We start from the raw sequence: 17,161 nt of genomic DNA, 5'->3' as shown, positions 1-17,161 counted from the left end.
CCATGCATACCAATATGCTACCGAGTATTTAAATACAACGAGCTATAGTGACGTCGTAGATTTTATGATTATGACGTCATAGTACAAAGGAGGAATTATGTTTTAATCGGTCGAAAATTTGAGTTGAAATTTTCTTAGTAAAACTCGATAAAGTAAAAGCAGTGTTATTTCAATATTACTAAGAATGGTTTTAGTTTTGTTACAACCAAACCAAAATATAATTTAAAGAGAGTTTTTAGCTATAATTATTTAAAATTTGTTAAAAGATAGTTTAGTTAATGTACATAATTTGGGAATAAAAATAAGAAATTTTTGAGAAAAATAAAAAAAAATGTTATTTTAGATTATATAAAAATATTTTTACTTAATAATAAATATAATGCTAGACTTAACTAAACGAAATATTTGGACTTATAAATTAGCTTATTTATTGTTCCTTCTAATTATTAATACTAATAAAATCTTTGGAGAAGGTAAATATAACAAACAAGTTTTTAAACAATATAGTTCGTTATCCTAATTTTTTTAATTTTTAATATTTTCTGTATTTCTGTATATGATATTTAAACAACGTTAGATTTAATTAAAACAATTAAAAATCTATTTTTGTTTTTGTAACAGAAAAATTACCACCTCGGTTAGTGTGGAGCAGTATCCGTAAAACATCCAAAACGTCCGGGATATTCTCCGCATCCGCGATTCCGCAAAAACAAAGATCCGCACGAGATTATATTCTAGCCAATAAAATCGTTTCATTGCGACTTCCACATTTTATTGTCGCATTCGACAGGTGGTTAAATAATGTTATCCGTATTTTCATATTCCATTTGTAAATAATATACATAACGTCTTAAGTTCGAATCCCGACCACTGGTGGTTAAATAAAGTTATCCGTGTTTTAATACTACATTTGTACTTGTTATACGCAAGGCCTTGTGTTCAAACCCCAACTAACGCGTTTAATAAACCTACTAACGCGTTAAAAAAAAACAAATATAATTGTGTATTGTTTACAGTAAAATGTTTTTATTTTTATTTTAGCAACGATGCTAAGAACGAGATTGCAATTATGGACATTGGTCGAGGTAATTTAGCTGTTGTAAGTAAACGAACTATTAAGAGAAATCATAGAGGAATTACTAACCAAGGTAAATACAAGATTGCATAAAATTAAAATATTTTTAAAAGCTTGGTGTAGTGGTAAGTAAACTTAGCTTCACTACATAATGTCATTGGTTTGATCTCCACTGCTCTTATGCTGAAGCGCCCTTGGATAGGGCGCTATAAACGGCATAAACTTGCCAATGCTTAATCAGCAGCTTAATTATTGGGAAATTATAATCTATAATATCAAAATCTGCCAAAGGCAACACGAAGCTGGGTCGGGGACGTGTTGGTACTCTATGTTTAGGGCGTGAAGTTGACCTTCCACATCGAAGTTAAATAAATATAAAAAAAAGACTGTAAAAAATTGCAAAACGTAAAAATTTGTAACAAAAATTAAAATTTGCAAAAATTTATTTTTAAATTTATTAAAATTCTCATTGTATTAAAGCACAAGCAGTAGCCATAGATTGGACAAGTGGGAACGTATATTGGACAGATGCTGCTCATAAATGGATATTCGTTTCAACTTCAGATTTTAAATTTTCAACCCCTATTTTAACTGACGTCACTGAACCACGTGGTATTGCAGTTTATCCACAAAAAGGGTAACTACGTCATAATTACCAAAAAGAAAATACCAAAAAAAAACATATATTAAACTTAATTTTTAATTTATTTATTTATCTTGGTCACATTTCGATAAAAAACTTATTTCAAATTTAGGTACTTGTTTTGGGCGGAAACAAATTTAAAAACAGGCGTTGGTCATATTATGAGGTCATCATTATCGGGGGAATACCCGAAACAAATAGCAAATGTGATGGAGAATCCATCATCTATTTCTTTAGATTATCAAAACGAAAGGTAAACCAAAATATGATATTTTAAAAAAGGAAAATAAACTTACCTAACTTAATGGAAAATAAACATTTTTTAACTTAAATATTTAAAGTATTTTTCGCTTCTTAAAACAGAGTATTTTAATTAAACTCCATAATTATTAAACCTAATTTAATGTTATTCAGAAAACGTATTTTCAACCATTTAGTTTTTTTACATTTTTAACACTTACTTTTTTACTTTTAATGTTCATTATTACAAGCGTTAATTATGTAATAAGTTGACCAGAATTAACTAATAACGCTTGAATTAACTTTCTAAATGGCGACGGTTTAGCCACATGTTACTTATTAACCAATTTTTAAATGCAATTTACAAACCATTATTAACATAATTATAATAACAATGGGCATTCTTAAAAAATTAAAAAACAAGAGCAATTGTTTTGAACAATACAATTATGTACAACAAATAATTTATTACAAAATATAACTTTACCATTATTTTTTTGTTTAGAATATATTGGATTGATGTTAGCAATATGGGAGTTTATTATGCGAGTATAAACGGAGATGATAAATTCTCGGTTGAACTTTATAGGAATGCAAGTTTAACTATGAAGGATCTACATGTATATGAGGTAAGTAAAAAATAAAAATAAATAAAATTTAAAAACAATGTCAAAAATCTTAATACATTTTAAAGTATTTTTTTGTATGTGTTCCTATGGTAAATTGTTAGACAAAAAAATGCCGACCATACAAAGAAAAAAATAAACTAAAAATTAAGTTTTTTGTTTCAAAATACCCGTAAAAAAGGTAAAACCATATCTTAATAAAACAGTAAAACCATATCTTAATAAAACAATATATTTACAACAAATGCAAACCAGTATTTTATGTTTGCAGAATTCAGTTTATTTAACAGCCGACAACAAGGACTTAATTCTTCGGCTTAACAAAACAACCGGTCAAGTACTTCAACATATTTTCACTAAATCACCATCTGGTATTACTGTTATTGGTGGCAGCATGCAGCCCAAATTATCTGGTATGTTGTTTATTTAAAAATTTAATTTTTTTTTATGTTTTTTATTTTTTTATTATATGGACTCTTGTATTTAATTTGTTGCCTTATTTTTGTTACGTTATAATAGGTCCATGTGACATCAACAATGGGGGTTGTGATCAGTTTTGTTTTCCCTTACCCCCGGGTAACCGACGAAAATGTGGATGCAATTTGGGACTCCAACTAAGATCAGATGGAACTACGTGCGGATCAAGTAGGTTATGACGTCATTATCAATCAAATTATGACATCATTATCAATTATATTATGACGTCATTATTAGGCAAAAATATTTTTTTTAAGATGAATATGCGCAAAAACCTTAAAGAAACAGTAAACGTTTTAAAAATATATTTTTTTAGAAATTCTTAAACGTGATTTTTTCCTTGTGGTTGACTCTGACATGCAATGGATTATCCAAGTTTCAGAAAATGGGAAAAAGTTCAACAAGTTGGTTATTCCAAACGTTTCCATTCCAGTTCAAGTTACTTTTGATCCAGATACAATGAAAGTAAGTTAAAAAGATTGATTTGCAAGTGTTTATAAACTGGCCAAACTGTATTTATAATAATACTGAGAAATATAACATATCATATATTACTTTAAATTTAAGATTTAAGATGGAAATATAATGATGATTTTTTATGGATTGTCAATTTGGTCAAAAGATATTATAGTACAATTTTCTAGTAGATTATCACCAATTTAAAATGTAAGACTGTCTTTATGCTGTAGCACTCTGAAGTAAGGCGCCATAAACAGTATATAAACTGCCAAAGGCAACTCTAGACTTAGTCAAGGAAATGGATTTTACTCTACGTTAAGGTTGTGAACTCTACGTTAAGGTTGTGAAAATCTTTCCACATAAAAGATAAATAAATATAATATATATATATATATATTAATTTCCTTCATTTAGGTTTACTGGACAGACATTGGTACAAACTCAGTGAACCGTGCAAACATAGACGGGAGTCATCACGTGACCTTGGCTTCAAAAAATGTTCGACAACCAACTGGGTTGGCCCTTGATCGATATTCTAGAAACCTTTATTGGACAGATGAAGGTAAATTTATTTTATTTTTCCTTCTATTTTTTAGGCTCAAAAAATGTGTGTAAATTATAATTTCCAAAGTTTAAAGTCGATTTTAACAGTTTTATTTGTAATTCTTAAAAATTTTAAATCGCTTTAGCCAAATTTTTACAAATAAAATGATTTTAAATAAACTTAAATCTACAATTTAATTTCCCTAACTTTAACATTGTAGGTACAGGTACAATCAACGTCATCCGGACCGACGGCACACATCGCAAAATATTAGTTTCAACAAATATGACTCGACCACGTGGTTTAGTATTAGACTCATATACTGGATACATGTGGTGGTCCGATTGGGGAACAAAGACGATAGAAAGAGCGTTTATGGATGGTTCAAATAGAGAAGTTATAGTGAAGGATGATTTGGAATGGGTTAACGGGTTAGCTGTAGATTTTACAGGTTGGTAGATTGATGAATTCGTGTATTTTTAAAGTTAAAATACCGACTTAGCAGCCTAAATAGTAAAGACTTTTTAGAAACTTTTTCTTTTTTTAATAAAAAGCCCGACCTTACAACCTTAACATAGAAGACTGTTTAAATGGTCAGGCCTAACTTTGCTTTTAAAAGCAAGACAAATTTATTTTAATTTTTTTTTAATATCTTCCAAGATTCAAAACTATATTGGTGTGACGCAAAACGTGACGTCATAGAGTCTTCTAATTTTGATGGAAGTGTAAGAGAAATAATAAAACAGTTTAATGATTCGAATCCACATATTTTTGGAATCACAACAACAAAAGGTAGAACAAAAATTAACAAGTTTTAACAACTCAATTTGTTCGTCTATAAACAATGCAGTAGTGTGACGTCATACTGGTTTACAGATTACGTATATTGGTCGGACTGGAATCGACCCGTCCTACTGCGCATGCGCAAAAACGATCCGCTAAAACAAATGGAGGAATTTGGACCAATGATATTCGATAAAGCGAGTGACGTTCATGATTTTATCGGAGAGGAAACTTTCATGAAAGATAACCGTAAGTAATTAGATATTTTGTAGAAAAAACACGATTTTTAATCAACTTAAAGGTCACGAAAGATTTTAGGTTTTCTTAAGTTATGAAAGCTCTTATAAATTAATTTAAAAATAGGGACGTCATCTACTAAATAATGACGTCATTACAGGAACAAATCCTTGCCAAAACTCGAACGGAAATTGCACCGGTCTGTGCATTCCCATTCCTAAGCAAACGAGCTCTGACAATGACGTAAAGGGTGACGTCACGAATGACGCGTATCTGGCCACTAGAGTGTGTGTTTGTGGAACAGATTACAATGGGACTTGTGACAAACCGAGTGACGGAATCGACGGAACCGCGCCTTCTTTCGGAACAACGTGCCCCGAAAATTTGTTGTTTGTAGCGCCAACATGCGACAACAAAGTTTTGATCAATTACGCGGTAATAAAAAAATTTAAATATTAGATGTTTATGATAACAAATACAATGTTAAATTTATAAAGTAAAGATTGGAATGACATGATTCGTATTACTCTTTAGCTCCCTGTAGCGACTGATAATTCAGGGATAGTGAAGTTGGAATCACCATCAACCATACCTCCATTACTACTACCAGAAGGAAAATATGAACATAGATATACTGCAGTAGATGGAGCGGGAAATCACGATTTTTGTGTAGTAAGAATCGAAGTAAAAGGTAAGTTACATTTCTTTAAAATGTTAAAGATTAAAAGTTGGAACATTTATAATTCCTAAACAAAATGATAATTTTAAACCACGCTTAATTTAAGGCTGCATTAACCATAGCATTTGAATTAAAAGATAATTCAAAGAAAATGATTTAAAATACATTTTTGAGTTAAATTTAGTAAAATTGGTAGGGTATAAAGTCAAACGTTCTCTAGAGCCACTAAATATTACAAAGTTATGACAATACAAGTTAAAGTAATGTTTTAAAATATTGTATTATACAGTTATCAGATGTACGAACGCGGAAGAATATTTAAAAGACAAAACAGTTGAAATCTTAAGCTCCACGTGCGGTAATTTGTATGGATCTAGGGTTAAAGTAAATTGTACGAAAGGTTCATTTGAAGAAATAGAAGAACAATTTATTGTTTGTGACCATAACGGAGAATGGATTGGAAATCCTATTTGTCAAACTAAAAATCTCTTAACTACTACCACAACGGGGGAAACACCAACCGGTACTATTTTTAAACATATATTAAAACTCGTTTTCCTTAACAAAAAGCACAACTTCACAACAAATATGTATTAATACAATTATGATTTTGTTTCTTTATTTAGAAGCAACCAGCACAACGACCAGCAAACCAGTCGAAGAAACAACCACTGTAAAACCAACTACAATATCAACCATTCCACAAACAAAATCAGAAAAACCTAATACCAAAAATCCAATCAACAAAAACGGTAAAAACTTATTTAATAAAAACAATATCAATGTAGTTTTTTCAACAATAACAATGTAGGTAAAAATCAGACTTAATGTTATTGTTTTAACAAACCAGGTTCGGATCTTATAAACAGTAAAACTGCAACGAAAAAAACGTCATCGGAGGAATTCCCATTTATAATCGTAGTTCCAACTGCAATCGCGATCGTCGTGATATTATTCGCCGCAATTTTCTATCGGTACTACAGGTAAGATTGGTTAATTGTATGACGTCATGACTAATTACGTTATGAAGTGTAAATATACGTCATCAATTCATTATCTAGTACGCCATAATGGTATTAACTTTTGTTTTTAGGCAACATTCGATGCCGCTAATGGAGGTTATGGAAAAAACTTTGACTTACCGAAATAACGACACTGAAGACACATTTCGTATCAACGTCACAGACATTAAAGATCACCAGGGCGGAGAGTCGAACCCTAAACCTCCCGCTCCAGGTAGAAAAATCAAGAAAAGAGCGCCACTTAGCGGACCACAGAGGGATGTTGATGTTGTAATACCAAGTAGAAAATATGGAACGATTTCGTGAAATTTTTTGTGATTTTTAAATTATTTTCAATCTTGGTGATCTTATTTTTTTGCGTTTTTAATGGTTTTGTTAATAAAATACTAAAAATATTTTCACAGCTCTGTTAAATCCAATATATATGCAAAATATTTTGTGTATTGCTTAAGATTTTCATCAAGATAATTAAAGCAGCTCTTGAACAGAAAATGTATAAATTTTTTCCAAACAAAGAATTTCCATAAAAACCCACAGGTAGTAATTTAAACTTTAAAAAAATAATATTCTAATAATAAATGTAGTAACAATTATGTTTTACTATTTTATATATAATATCAGGCAAGTAGTAAATAGAATTTAAATTAAATATAAACAACCTAAAACACCAAAAACCCTTTAAAAAGAGACACTATTATTAACTATTAACATCATTGCATAAACTATAGTCCAACTAAAGTTAAATATAAAGTTTTTAGTTTATGTCAATAACTTTACCATAACAAGTAAAAAATATGCTATTATCCACCATTATTCACCTTATTTAAAGTACTATAGTAAATAAAAATAGTTCAAATTTAACATAATCATCTAAGAAATATTATGAAGTTAAAAATAAATAAATGTATAGTATAAGTTAGTTATATGTATTTAACTGATTAATATTTTTTTTAAATAAAAAAGCACTTTTAATTTTTAAATTTAAATCTAATTAATTTTTAAAACAGGTAATTTTTATTTGTAATTTTACTTAAAAAGTAAAAAAAAATTAACTTCCATTTTCAATTTCTTTCAAATATTCGTTGTACGTTTTTTCTTGGGCATCAAAGAGTTTGCGAAGTTTTTTAGAAAGACCTTTGCTCAATTCTTTACCACTTACATCATGTGTTGGGAAACCCTGGAAATTAAATTTAAAAAAATGTTTGGAAACACTAAAAAAAATTCATAGCAAAAAAAAATAAAAGAACAACATTAACAATAATAATTTAAAAAAATGTTTGGAAACACTAAAAAAAATTCATAGCAAAAAAAAATAAAAGAACAACATTAACAATAATAATTTAAAAAAAAAAAACATAAAATAAGTTTATATTTATTTTCTACCTTGTCATCAAATTGCGAATATTTATCAGTTTGGTTGGTGAACAGTTTATTTGGTGGAATTCTCTTCTGTGCTTCTTTCTCTTCTTTCTTTTTTCTTGCCACTTCCTTGGCCAACTCTTTTTCCTTTCTCTTTTTCTCTTCAAGCTAATTAAGTAAAAAAAAGAATTTTTAAATAAGTAAAAGAGTATACCAAATGAGAAAAACATACCGTTAGATTCTCATTACTGGGGTCTTAAGTTTAAATCTCAGTGAGGGTGTTTTTTTTAATTAATTACAAAGTTTATAACTCTTTAAAACAATTAATATTTTATGTTAAAATTAAATATAATCTTACAGCCTTTTTTTCTTCTTTTTCTTTAAGTAATTCGGCAGGATCGACCAATTTTACAACTGTTCGCATTCCTTCTTTATCCTCAAGCCTGACACCAAGTGGTGGAAGTTCAACATCTCGAAGTAAGTCACATAATTTCAACACTTCGGTCACTGGGTGGAGGTATTTAATTTTATTTAAACACACACATTTTTTGATAAGAATTTTTTTAATAAAAAAATGTTTTAGTTTCTACTCATGATAACTAATTATTTTAATTTTAGAAAAATTTACGAATTGCAATGTCAACTCACCCTTGTGTTCTCTAGCTATAGTTCTTACATTTTCTCTAAACTCCGATAAAACATTTAAGTATGGCATCAATATTGTTTCAGTGTTTTGACCACCAGCAACCTTGATTGGAAAACCTATTTCATCATCTCCTGATATTGCTCCAAAAACCTGTAAAGTATTTTCAAGAATTTTAATTAGATTATTAACATGAAATTAGACAGAAAATAATATAGGTTCTACCTTAGACCTAAACCAATTTTGGTATAAGTGAATATATTAAAATTAATTTTAATTTACCCAATAAAAAATATTTTCTAAAATTTTCCTTACCTTAAAAATCCATGTCACATATTTAGCGATGTTTCTTAATAGTTGTCCATTAGGTGTCGCTTTACGCTCGTGAGCAGCAGCAAGGTACGAGTTGGAAGTTGTCACTAGTTGGCGTAGTTGGTCTAGCGCCGCCCTAGTGTCCACATTATCGCAAAGAGCTTCGTGAACTGATTGTTGACGTTCACCAAATCTAAAAAATTACAAAAATATTTAAGAATTAAAAATTAAATATTTATATACATCAAAAAAATATATCTTTTACTTTTTTTATTTTATCAAGGTTTTGCAATATAAGAACGCCTAACATTAGCTTGAACAAGTTTAAATCTTACATATTTTGTAAATCTAATTCCTCTTTTCCCCATTTACAAAATGCTTCTGGTCCATTACTTGGTTGGTTTCTTAAAATATCTTTCACATTCAAGAAAAATTCCTATAAAAAAAGGTTTAATAAGTTAATTTAATTAAATTTAAACACATTGCATATACCAGTGTAAAACTTTGGGTTAAATTGAACGAACAATAATTTTTTAAGGACAAAAATGTGTTTACCAAAAGTTATTAAATACTAACAAAAAATAATACGTCAAATAAAATAAAACAGAAAACTCACGTTCATGAGTTTTTCAAACTGAACAGCATCTTGCATCGTATTTTCAGAATAATCTAACGTGTCCTTCCATGAATGTAAGAGGAAAGCAAATCTTAATTGTCTCGCCGAATTTCGCTCTAAAGCTTCCTAAAATTAATTGAAAAACGGGTTTATACTATTTTTAATAATTAAAAAATTGGTTTAAAACCTTTTTTTACCATTTAGATTTTTAAAAAATGGTACCAATATGTAGAAATAATAAAAATAAAGGGTTTAAATATCACAAAAAAAACTAAGTTAAAATTTATTAACAACTAAATAAAACAAGTCAACGGTTTATGACATTTTTGTTGCTCTTATGATCACAATAGCTTAATCCTGGAAATTACTAAATTGTAATTACTAAATTTAATAAGAAAAGGTTAAGAATGTAATAGAATACAAAATTGTATACAATTTTACACACCAGTGACTATCATGAATAAATAATATTAATCACTAAACTATAATTTAATTTACAAAACCAATAATCTACGACAAAATTTCTGAAGTCTTCAGAATAGTTTTTACCTTAATAGTGATAAAATTTTTAAGTGATTTTGACATCTTGCATCCTGCTATAGTTAAATGTCCTGAATGTAAGAAATATCGAACCCAATTTGTGCTATTGTAGTGAGCCTAAAAAGTAAAAAAATGTATTAATAAAATATTTTAAAGTAGGACCATTTAAACAAATAAAACAGTGTGTTTTTAAGCCAATCAATCCTTTTTTCATATGAACATAACACTAACAAAATTGAATTAATAATTGTACAATTACTTTAAAATCTAATACAAAGTCCAACTTTAACAAAGTTCTACCTCAGCCTGTGCAATTTCATTATCATGATGTGGAAATTTTAGATCTACACCTCCTGTATGGATATCCATTGAATCTCCTAATATACTACAAGCCATCACTGAACATTCAATATGCCAACCTGGTCGACCCTAATAGTATGAAGTGTTATTAATCAAAATTTCGTTTGGTGTTAGGTCTTAAACTATGAAAAGTACATTTTTTGATTTCGTACTAAATGTCCTAAAATTATACCCGAAAAAAAACATAATTAAATAACCCAAAGATTTAAGTAACCCTGAATATTTAAAGACCCCGACAGATATTTATATTAACCCCCTAATTACCCACCATTCCCCAAGGTGACTTCCACGAAGGTTCGCCAGGTTTTGAGGCTTTCCATAAAGCAAAATCATTTGGAGATTTCTTCTCGTTTAACTGATCAGCCGATACACTCAGGGATCCTAGTTAAAAATAAAAGTTAACTCAAGTATTTTTGAAATTAACATAAGACTTGTGCCATTACAATGTACTTATCATCATATTAATATTTTATAACTAAAAAGTTAAGAAGTCTTTCCTTTAAACTTACTATACAACTTCTAGTTTATAAAAGTTTTAAATCCACTTTATTTTGTTTAAAATATCAAAGTTTCAGATTTTAATAAATATCCACTAGTGTTGTAGAATTAGAATTTAATTTTCTTAAATTAAGGCTGTCTTACCTTCCCCATCTTGTAAAGCTGCTAAATCACCAGCCGCTTCTGGGACCAACTTTGCATAAAAATGAGAAGATTTTGAATCAAATTCAGCAACTGAAAAGTAAACAGACCCGTTCGACTCATATCCAAATCCATTCTTGATGATTTGTTCAACGTAGGTGACAACTTCTGGAACATAATCACTAACTCTTGTTAACACATCAGGTGGAGCTACCTAAATAATGTAAAAACAAAATTGAAAAACATTTAAAAAAATAATTTTTAAATTTTAACTTAAATATGGTTTTCAAAATCATTTTTATATATTGTTTGCTACAATACCAGTCATATCACATAAAAGTGGTTTAATATATGTTAATTTGTTTTGCTTACATTCAGTGCATCCATGTCTTTAAAATATTCTTTTTCCCAATATTGAGGCAAGGCAGAAAATATCGAATTATCTGTGACTGTATCTCCATACTGTATAAATATAACAATATAATTAAACAAATTAGAAAGCAGGCTAAAGATTTTGTTAAACTTTCAACACAGTGCTAATGTTTTCAAGATTTTGTTTTAAAAACAGTTCTTACTTTATGTTTATGTCGTGAAGTTGACCTTCCCAAATTAAAGATAAATTTTATATAAAAAAAAGTTCTTACTTTTTTATCGAGCCAAGCTGCCAGAGGATCCTGACATTCACTCACAACATCTGTCATCAACTCCGAAGTTAAATTCTCACTTTTCTTTAGTTTATCCTCACAGGCTACAGCTTTTACCTCCATTCTTTCCATCATTGCTTTCTTGTCTGGATCTTCAGTTGTTCTAATTTTTAAAGAAAATGCCTAAAAGGGAAATAATATTCAAAACTTAGTTAAACAAACTTATACTATACCTTGGCATACAAATATAAAAAATTAAAACAAAATATTAATAGACAACACAATTTTTTTTCGTGCAACAATAAAAGAAGCAGAAGGATATACAAAACCTAACACTTTATTGCATTGTGAAAAAATGTCAAACTCAAATTAAAACACAAATACCTGTAAAGCTGATGTGACATCTTCCAAAACTTGATCAATCCCAGCTGAATTTTTCTTGTATTGCTCAAGCAAATAATTATGACGAGCTCTTGTAATTATCTAAATTTTAATATCATGAATATTTAATGTTATGTAATCCAAAAAAATAAATAACTTAAATTTTAAAAAATGTAATAACAAAAACAGATTTAAAAACAAGTAAAAAATAAACTAAATAAAAAACATTTTTATAACTAAACTACTTAAACATAACTGGTATATATACATACCAGTTTTTATTTTTTTAATTTACCTTGTCATCAATATCAGTTATGTTCATACAGTACAGAATATTGTATCCAAAATAATCAGACAGCACTCTTCGAAGAATATCAAATGAAATATAAGATCTAGCATGACCCATATGAGATGCATCATACACTGTGGGACCACAACTATACCACTTCACTTGGTTGCCATTTTCAGGAATAAATTCTTCCTAAGATAATATTTTAAAAGCCAGTCAATTTAAGAGAGAATTACAAACTCTCTTTGTTGGATATGCATATAGCTTAAACAATTAACAATTTTTACCTACAAAATTGGTTCTTTAAAAACTTTTAATAACTTTACAAATATTACCTTTTGTCTTGTAAAACTGTTGAAAAGTCTTAATTTCTGTTGTTTTGTGTTAGAAGGAGGCGACCAATTAGGTTGCGATCTTCTTCCAATATTTCCTAAAACAAAAAAAATTCAGTAAACATAAAATGTGTTTTTAATAAAATACATTGAACCAATTATATATGCATTTTTTATAGTTTTTAATTTGTTACTATAAAGAATGCAACATCACAAATTAAAACACCCATAAATACTTAAAATTATTAGGAAACACATTATATTTTGTCAAACATGCAAAAAACTACATGTAAATGTTAGTAGATAGTAAGTTTAATTTTTTTTTTTAACAAAATAATTTCAATATTTTGTTACCTTTCTGTTCTATGTCTAATTGATTAACTTTCTTGTGATTTGTTCTATTTTCTACAACACTTAATCGTGAATCAAGATCAGAAATCTTAGGTGAAATCAACTTAATTGTATTTGTCAAATCTCTTATTTCATTTTGTAAATTTTTAACGAGTTTTTGAATTGCAAAAACAGTTTCATTGTCGCAAGGTTTTTGATTTGTGGTTGAAATTAATTTGTTAATATTTTGACGAGCTTTTTCAATTTCTTTAGCAATGTTAATACTAGCTTGTTTGGTTGGGTTTAAGTTAATTTCTTTTGCCAAAACTTCTGAGTTTTTGTTTTGATTTCGCAAATAAATTTGAAACTGATTTTCTTTTTCTTGAACTATTTCTTTATCAAGCCACACAGTTTCTTGAATGTTAGCATGAGATTTAGCCAGATTTAATAAATTAGAATTCATTTTAACTGTTTAACAGTTTTTTAAATAAAATAGTCTGTCAATAAACAAAAAAAGCGACTCTAAAAAGGTAGAACTGTAAAGTATATGCAATCCATAGAAACTTATTCATAATAATTAAGTCTGTTAGTATTACATATCCAAAATGTGTGTGTTACTGATGCAGCAACTTAAGATTTTTTAAAAACTGATTTATATCACGTTTGAAAAGCTAACTTTCAAACTTACTTACTAATTAAATAAAAAATTATTTCGTCATAATTATAACTGTCAACCGGCAAAAACTAACACATACATGCCCGAATGCTACACAGATCTACTTAAAACTTACCGGTTCCGTTTTCCATGTTTTAAATACGCCGTTTCCAAGCTAATTAATAAGCAACAATTAAAAATCAGTTTAAAAAAACGTGTTTGAATCTTTGTCGAGTAGTGTTGGAAGCCCACGAGTACACGTAGTAGGGACTTTTATAGTGCTGCCAAGTAATTTTATCGTATTTAATTTTTTAAATATGTTACTAAGATACACCCTAAATTTACTTTAAACTTTTGCAGTTGCTTTAAAATTTTTAATTATACGTCACTATTTATATTTTTAAATAGACTTTAAGAGATTGCGTAAGAATAAAAAAGACATCTGGCAACATCTTGTCATTGCATCAGCCAAATTTAACTTAAATATTTGTTTTACAATTTCAGTTGTTTGCCCTTCTGCGTGTAAACGATTTTAACCCATAAAACTTTATAACATTTCTTTTATTTAATTAGAAAATTGTAATAATACACATTATAAATCAATTAAAACAAGATATAAAACGACTGTGCAAAAAAAATCAAGAATCTGAATTACAGGAACATTGATTAGTGTGAATTTTGAGGAATTTGACAGCTAACATGCTACGAGTCTACATCATTTTTCTTAGTGCAAACCTAAAAGTAAAACTAATTTAGTATTGAAAACAAGTCAAGTTTCATTTATAATTAACACCATCATAAAAGAAATAATTACTAAAAAATTAAAGAAAAATTAGATTGAACAACTGGGTAAAGTTATTAATGCTTTTTAGATTTCCCGCTTTTGCTTTTCTTTGAACTCTTTCCACTTTTGCTCTTTTTAGAGCTTTTTCCACTTTTTGAGCTCTTGCTACTTTTAGAACTCTTACTACTCTTCGAGCTTTTGCTACTTTTCGAACCATGACTGGACTGTTTTGGGCTTTCAGGGGGTGGTTTTGGGCTATCTGGTGGGGGTGGAGGTGGTTTAGGGTTGGTAGGAGGTGGAGGGGGTGGTTTAGAATTGCCCTGGCCCTGACTTTGTGACTGTGATTGCGACTGCGATTGCCCACCCTGTACTTGTGTTTGTGATTGTGACTGACTTTGTGAGCCCGCCCCTACTTGTGTTTGTGACTGGCTCTGGTGTTGTACGTGTATAGTGACCTGGGTTTGACCTTGGTGTTGGTGTTGTATCCCCCGTTTATTCATACCTTGATGTTGGCTCTGGGATTGACTTTGTATTCCACCACCGATTTGGACTTGCTTCTGCTGCTGGTGCTGCTGTTGCCAATGACGTTTGCCAAACTGACTTTGCTGTTGCCCTTGAGATTGGATACTTGTCCCCTTGCCGATACTAACTTGTGATTGGCCCTGAGATTGAGCCCCATGGTGACCACTTTGGCTTTGTTGTTGTCCTTGGGACTGGATACTAGTTCCTTTCCCGATGCTGACCTGGGATTGGCCCTGAGATTGAGATTGACCTCCATGGTGACCTTTTTGACTTTGTTGTTGCCCTTGGGACTGAATGCTCGTCCCCTTGCCGATACTAACTTGTGATTGGCTTTGAGATTGAGATTGACCTCCGTGGTGACCTTTTTGACTTTGTTGTTGCCCTTGGGACTGAATGCTGGCGCCTCCTCCAATGCTGACCTGGGACTGGCCCTGGCTCTGGGCTTGATTGTAATGACGTTTGCCATATTGACCTTGCTGTTGTCCTTGCGATTGGATACTTGTCCCTTTTCCGATGCTAACCTGGGACTGGCTCTGAGATTGAGATTGACCCCCGTGGTGACCTTTTTGACTTTGCTGTTGACCTTGAGACTGGATACTTGTGCCCTTACCAACACTTACTTGTGTTTGGCTCTGGCTTTGAGACTGACCTCCGTAGTGGCCACTTTGACCTTGTTGTTGCCCTTGGGATTGGATACTTGCTCCCCCTCCGATGCTGACCTGGGACTGGCCTTGGCTCTGGACTTGATTGTAATGACGTTTGCCATATTGACCTTGCTGTTGTCCTTGAGATTGAATGCTTGTCCCCCTTCCGATGCTGACTTGTGATTGGCTCTGTGATTGAGATTGACCCCCGTGGTGACCTTTTTGACTTTGCTGTTGACCTTGAGTTTGGATGCTTGTTCCCTTACCAACACTTACTTGTGTTTGGCTTTGAGATTGAGATTGACCCCCGTGGTGAGCACTCTGACCTTGCTGTTGCCCTTGAGATTGAATGCTTGCTCCTCCACCGATGTTAACTTGGGACTGGCCCTGGGATTGAGATTGACTGTTCCAATGTCGTTTTTCAGTGGTTTGACCTTCAAGATATTTTCTTAGCAAAAGAAGCAATTCCGTTTCCTCCGGGGTTATTTCTATAAAAAAAGTATATTACACGCAACAGTTATCAAGCTATTACGTAACAATCATTATATGTACACGCAACAGTCCCAACTATCGCAAATTTGGAACTATAACCTGTTTACAAAGTTTTAAACTAAACATTTTTTAGGATAGGCAAGGGTTAGCTTTGAAATAAAGGTTTAAAAATTAACTTACCAAGCGTTCCTACGCCTTGGTTGACTACAGGAGCTGCGGTAACAACTGCGATAAACGCCAAAGCAAAAACCCACCTCATAATTCTAGGTATTGAGTTATACTACTTAAAATACTATCTAAAAAATAAAAACATAAGCTTAGTTTTAAACTATTTCTAAAACTATAAAGTTAGATATAAAATAAAGCGCAGTAAAGCAACATAAATTACAAATTTTTGCGTCTAAAGATAAAACATCTTTTTTAGTAAGATTCTTTAAATAATGAGGCTACTTGAAAATGTGTGTGCTTTATATATACGGCATCTTGGTTTGGCTATTTCGAAATTGTTTGTCAAGGAAAATGGCAATCAAGAAATACAACATAAAACTTAAGGCGACGCCCAAAAAGTTGACACACAACGTAAACTTTTGTTTTTTTAGTTCGGCCAAATGACAGCTTTATAATATTGCTTGATGGGTATGTTAATATTGATACTAAAAGTAGCATTTTCTCTTTGCTAAGGAAAGGGTCAGAAGGACATTTCAAGATAGTTCTTGACCTTTATATGTTAAACGTTGAGTTTATTTCTTTAATTTGGTTATTTTAGTCTTTTATATTTTAAATACTTCTGAACACATATAACATTATATTGTTTTTTTTAATCCCCCCAAAATG

At 30.3% G+C, this 17,161-nt stretch overlaps 2 protein-coding genes across 3 annotated transcripts; one reads left to right on the top strand and one right to left on the bottom strand.

Moving 5' to 3' along the window:
• Positions 1-379: 379 nt before the first annotated feature.
• On the top strand, positions 380-7,091 carry LOC145749789 (uncharacterized). Its single transcript, XM_082565651.1, has 19 exons — positions 380-473; positions 622-790; positions 1,042-1,148; positions 1,556-1,712; positions 1,831-1,971; positions 2,464-2,587; positions 2,856-2,997; positions 3,104-3,229; positions 3,378-3,526; positions 3,935-4,082; positions 4,285-4,515; positions 4,725-4,856; positions 4,941-5,096; positions 5,245-5,519; positions 5,619-5,775; positions 6,053-6,239; positions 6,412-6,515; positions 6,614-6,746; positions 6,857-7,091. The coding sequence occupies exons 1-19, from the start codon at positions 380-382 to the stop codon at positions 7,089-7,091; spliced, it is 2,967 nt and encodes a 988-aa protein (XP_082421777.1).
• A 153-nt stretch (positions 7,092-7,244) lies between these two features.
• LOC145751324 (cysteine--tRNA ligase, cytoplasmic-like) lies at positions 7,245-14,136 on the bottom strand. 2 transcript variants are annotated; one of them, XM_082567440.1, is made up of 17 exons: positions 14,022-14,136; positions 12,904-12,998; positions 12,575-12,760; positions 12,283-12,381; positions 11,899-12,081; positions 11,627-11,716; positions 11,258-11,468; positions 10,884-10,996; positions 10,556-10,684; positions 10,265-10,372; positions 9,716-9,841; positions 9,435-9,535; positions 9,103-9,292; positions 8,793-8,940; positions 8,503-8,651; positions 8,169-8,312; positions 7,245-7,962 (listed from the first exon to the last, which is right to left on the bottom strand). In XM_082567440.1, the coding sequence occupies exons 1-17, from the start codon at positions 14,035-14,037 to the stop codon at positions 7,834-7,836; spliced, it is 2,217 nt and encodes a 738-aa protein (XP_082423566.1). In that variant the 5' UTR covers positions 14,038-14,136; the 3' UTR covers positions 7,245-7,833. The 2 variants fall into 2 exon arrangements, with proteins under 2 accessions (XP_082423566.1, XP_082423565.1); XM_082567439.1 differs by lacking the exon at positions 14,022-14,136 and adding an exon at positions 13,255-13,718.
• Positions 14,137-17,161: the final 3,025 nt, after the last annotated feature.

Source organism: Corella eumyota, chromosome 4 (assembly GCF_963082875.1).
Source record: "Corella eumyota chromosome 4, kaCorEumy4.1, whole genome shotgun sequence".
NCBI lineage: Eukaryota > Metazoa > Chordata > Ascidiacea > Phlebobranchia > Corellidae > Corella > Corella eumyota.
Note: the sequence above shows the minus strand (reverse complement) of the source record. Positions and strands in the feature narration are given on the sequence as shown.